The sequence below is a fragment of the Humulus lupulus genome, chromosome 3, assembly GCF_963169125.1.
Source record: "Humulus lupulus chromosome 3, drHumLupu1.1, whole genome shotgun sequence".
NCBI lineage: Eukaryota > Viridiplantae > Streptophyta > Magnoliopsida > Rosales > Cannabaceae > Humulus > Humulus lupulus.
In genome coordinates, this window is record NC_084795.1 from 42,513,263 (window position 1) to 42,518,078 (window position 4,816).

A 4,816-nucleotide genomic window follows, 5' to 3' on the forward strand; every position below is an offset into this window, starting at 1 on the left:
TATTTAACCAATTATTTTAAAATTTAAACCTAATTTCTTTATTCGTCAAAAATTTTAGACCAGAAGTTGTTAGTGGCAAAAAAAAAAAATATATTATATATATTTTTTTATGTGTGACTGTGCGCCGCGGCCCATATCAATTAGAGCCGCGGCGCCCAGTGACAAATAATTGCTATTTTTAGTTTCATTCTGAGCGCCGCGGCTCTAATGTCTAAAGGTTCTGTGCGCCGCGGCGAGGAAAATGGCACCAAATTTTAATCGCGATTTTAAAAAATTTATCTATTAAGCTCTATTTATAATCCAAGTCTATTTAAACCACTAAGCTTTAATTTTAAACCGTTTTGCTTTAAAGTTAAACAACTTACCTAAGAATGTAAACCTCAAACCAAATGGCATCAAATATTGAACAACTAGGATAAATGGTATCTAATTTTGATCTCAAAATTAAAAGTTTTATCCATCAAGCTATTTTTATAATCCAAGTGTCTTTAAACAACTAAGTTTTAAATTTAAACCGTTAAGCTTTAAATTTAAACCCCTTACCTAAGAATTTAAACTACTAAGCTGTAAATTTAAACCACTAAGCTTTAAATGTAAACCACTAAGCTTTAAATGTAAACCACTTTCATAAAACTTTAAACCACAATGCAAATGGCTTCAAATTTTGAACCACATGGCTAAATGGAATTAAATTTTGAACCACAAGGCTAAATGGTATCAAATTTTTATCCATTAAGCTCTATTTATAATCCAACTCTATTTAACAAACTATGTTTTAAATTTAAACCCCTAAGCTTAAATTTTAAACCCCTATGTTTTAAAGTTAAACCACTAAGGTTTAAATTTAAACCACTTGCCTACAACTTTAAACCATAATAAGAAGGCATCAAATTTTGAACCACAACTCTAAATGGAATCAAATTTTGAACCACAATTTATAAATTTTGAACCCCTAAGCTAAAAAGACATCAAATTTTGAACCCCTAAGCTAAAAAACAAATGTACTTTAATAAATGTGTAAACATTCTTATCCACAAGTCCACAACGCAACAAATATGTATAACATTGCATCTTTATAGTCTTTAGACTGCAACAGATAACAACAGTTCATGCATAATGCACTGTACTCAAGGACAATAATCAATCTCAATGATCATGATATGTATGCAATTCACAACTCAATGTTATGCTTCTTTTAGAATTGGTTGGCTTTTACAATTCTTTCTATTATGCCCCAATATTCCGCAATTTTCGCACTTGACTGTTCGAACATGCTTGGGAAATTCTCTTGTTGATGGAATTCTTTTTTTCTTGGGACGTCCTTGTTTTACTTTGAATTTTGGAGCTTTCATGCTATCTCCTATAATTTCATCTGGGACACTCCAATCATCTTTATCTGGAAGAGGATTAATTGATCCTGCATATGTCTCTTTCAAAATAGAATTTTTATACCAATTTGAGCAAAATTTGTACTTGTCCAAGTACTTGCTTTCAATTGTTGCAATAGCATGTGCACATGGAATTCCCTCTAGTTGAAATTCATTACATGTGCACATATGTTGTTCCAAGTCGACAACAAACACTCGATCACCATATGTGACACTAGATTTCATTGCATCTACCTGTGAAACAATACAATTATTAAGCAATAAATTTAAAATCCAAACAAAAAGAAAATAAATGTAACTTTAATAACATACCTTCATTCGAAATGCCACATCAAGTTTGATCTCCATTTCATCATTTGCCCATTTTGTCACCTCAACAAATTGGTTGATTGCTGCTTCTTTTCTTGTTGAAAACCATCTTTGAAGCATCTCTCTTATAGCTTCTATTAACGACGTTATAGGCAATTCTCTCGCATGCACAATTGCTGCATTTATAGATTCGGCAATGTTACTTGTAAGAATGTTATACCTCTTCGTTGGAAAGAATGGCCGAGCCCATTTTTCTGGTTTTGCTTCCAAAAGATAAGTGGTCATTTCAGGGCTAATTTTCTGTAATTCAGCCATGGCAGAATAATATTCTTGAGCTGAGTACGCTCTTGAAGCAGTTTCAAATATGGCATGCACATGTAATCCCCTAAACTTAGTCCTTAGATTTTGCTTCAAATGATAAAGAAAAACTCCATGATATACACCAGGATACACTTGTTCAACTGCATTTTTGATGCTTTTATGCCTGTCAGATACTATGCACAAGTTTTCTCGTTCTCCTATTGCTTCTTTTAGTCTTGTAAAGAACCATATCCATGCATTGTCATTTTCTGAATCCCCAATTCCAAAGGCGAGCGGAAAAATTTGATTGTTTCCATCTTTAACACAAGGTGCATACAGTGTACCTCCACATTTCGTCTTTAAAAATGTTCCATCTACCACTATAACTGGTCTACATTTCTTCCATCCATCTAATGAAGCCCCAAAAGCAATAAACATGTATTTAAACCTGTAAAATTTAAATAAAAAAACAAAAAAATTCCTAGAGATGTAAGATATGGATTGTAATCAGTAAAGCCTTTAATATAGGAATGCAAATCATAAATATTATTCAAACCTGTTTTCTTCATCTTTACATACTCTTGTGATAGTTCCTGGGTTGGCCAACTGTAGCATATACAAATATGAAGGCAACAATGCATAACTTTCCTCATTTGACCCTCTAACATCATCAGCTGCAAGTGTTTTTGCTCTCCAGGTTTTATTGTATGTTACACCTACCCCATGTTCATCTCTCATGTCTCTTATTATTTTCCTTGGTCGATAGGTTGATCCTGGGTCACGAAACTTCTCTTTGAAGTAACTACTGATGACTTTTGCACTTGCTTGTCTATTTTCAAAATTTCTGTGATTTAAGGAGCATGTGTGGTGTTTATGGTATTTGATAACTCGAAAGTAGTCTGATACTTTTGAGCTTCTTGCACGTACATACCAGCCACAATTCTCATCTATGCATTTTGCCCAAAATGCTTCTGAACATGATTTTTGAATTCTGTACTGAAAGTGTTTCTTGATGGCTATTTTTGCAAGTGTATGTTTTAGATCAGTCTTATTCTTGAAAACATAATTGAGTCTTATGTCTTCAATCTCCATATTCGGCAACACATGCAGAGGTGATTGAGCTTCTTGCCCGTGTTCTGTAAATTTGTTGGATTCTTGTGTTGAGGCACTCTTCATCTTGCTAGTGCTTGCAGTATTCGTATTGGGGTCTGTGAGAGTCAAACTGTGACTTGTTGCATTGCTTGCTAAAGCAGATGGAATGCTAGCTTCTCTTGGCAAAGAAATGGTTTGATTTCTCTGTTCTACTTCAACGATGAGAGGACATTTTTTCAACTCTTCCACAGTCTTGTTCAAGTTTAGATAAACTTGTAAATTCTCATCACTTTCTATCTTCATTCCTTTGCTTGTATCCATATTTGCATAAAAAATCAAGTTTGTTGAAATCAATCTTTCATTCAATCTGAGCTCTTTGTATATCTTGTTTACCAATTCCACATACTTGATATCCTTTTCCACCATCAATATTTTCACTTCATGATCAATGTATTTGTTGTTTGCATTCCATCTTCCGTTAAAAACTACAAATAACATTATCTTATCCATTTCCCGCAATAAAAAATAACACAACCATGAGAGCTTATTGCTTTATCTTGGATAGAAATTAAAAAAAAAAAAATCAATTCAATATACTTTTTGCCTTAACTTCACTCATCTCAAGGCAAACACAATTTTTGCAAAACTAAGTGTCAATAATATTTGTGACTCAATAAGAAGAATCAAAGTAATGGAAAAGATGTTTTATTGTGAAGATGAAGATAATAATGTTATTTTACAACAAAATTTAAACCTCAAACATTCAATGGCTAAAAATTTAAACTAATACTTTCATAATTTACAACATTGTTCTTAAAATTAGGATTCAATGTGCTGAACAACAAAGACATATTTTTGAGGATGCTGGAAATAATTTTGGCAAGAGAAATGGATCTCAAAAAGAAAATGACAGAAATAAGACAAGTTGAAGGAGAGCTAAAGCAAAGGCTGGTCTCATCAGAAGAACAAGTATACTGCATGGGAGATGAAACAGAAGATGTTCGGGAAAATTTTTTTGTGGTGGATAATATGGCTGTGGTTTCAGTGGGAATTTCAAAAGAGCTGTTGGGTCAATTGCAGACACTCCAGGTAAGTTTAAAAAGTTCAGCTACTCGGCTGAGATCAAAGCTGGAAAGCAGCAATGCAAAATTTAATGACTTGCTTGTTACATAGACAAACAAACTAAAATCCAATTTGAGAGATGCTGAAGATAAAATAATTCTTGCTAATTTAAAAGCCTTTTACTTTGGGGTGATAAGGTCAGATTGCCATAAAGAGCTGAAAGAATCTGAGTTTCTGCTGCTGAATGCAAAGTATTCTGCAGTTTGGAGTCAGGAAGAGCTTAATGCTCTATGTTGCATAATCAATGAAGTACCATCTTGCACTTCTATAAGACCAAGAAAATGAATAGCAAAAAGTATATATATTGTGTAGTTGGGAAACAAAGAAAATCGCTAAAACTCACTTACTCATGACATATCCATAAAAGGAATTAAGAATGCACTTTCGAGAGAGTTGTAAAGAATCATATAATAGTTTTTAGTTACCATTTTTATTACATATAATAAAAATAGTTCATGATCTTCCAAAAGTAAATAGATGTTATTCTTTGCATAAGATTTTTTGTAATGTGATAGATCTTTCTTAGGTAATAACAATTATATCTTAGTTCCCAAATCCAATAATGAAATTTCTCAAGAACAACTTTATTAATAACAATGAAATAT

General features: G+C 32.6%; 1 protein-coding gene across 1 annotated transcript; it reads right to left on the bottom strand.

Moving 5' to 3' along the window:
- Positions 1–1,027: 1,027 nt before the first annotated feature.
- LOC133824022 (uncharacterized) lies at positions 1,028–3,599 on the bottom strand. Its single transcript, XM_062256881.1, has 4 exons — positions 2,554–3,599; positions 1,701–2,445; positions 1,332–1,622; positions 1,028–1,087 (listed from the first exon to the last, which is right to left on the bottom strand). Exons 1-4 carry the CDS (start codon positions 3,597–3,599, stop codon positions 1,028–1,030), a joined length of 2,142 nt encoding a protein of 713 aa, XP_062112865.1.
- Positions 3,600–4,816: the final 1,217 nt, after the last annotated feature.

Coding starts and splice junctions, on each gene's coding strand:
- LOC133824022 (XM_062256881.1), bottom strand. CDS start 3,599: ATGGATAAGATAATGTTATTTGTAGTTTTTAACGGAAGATGGAATGCA. Junction 2,446..2,553: donor TGTAAAGATGAAGAAAACAG/GTTTGAATAATA, acceptor TAAATTTTACAG/GTTTAAATACATGTTTATTG. Junction 1,623..1,700: donor ATGTGGCATTTCGAATGAAG/GTATGTTATTAA, acceptor ATTGTTTCACAG/GTAGATGCAATGAAATCTAG.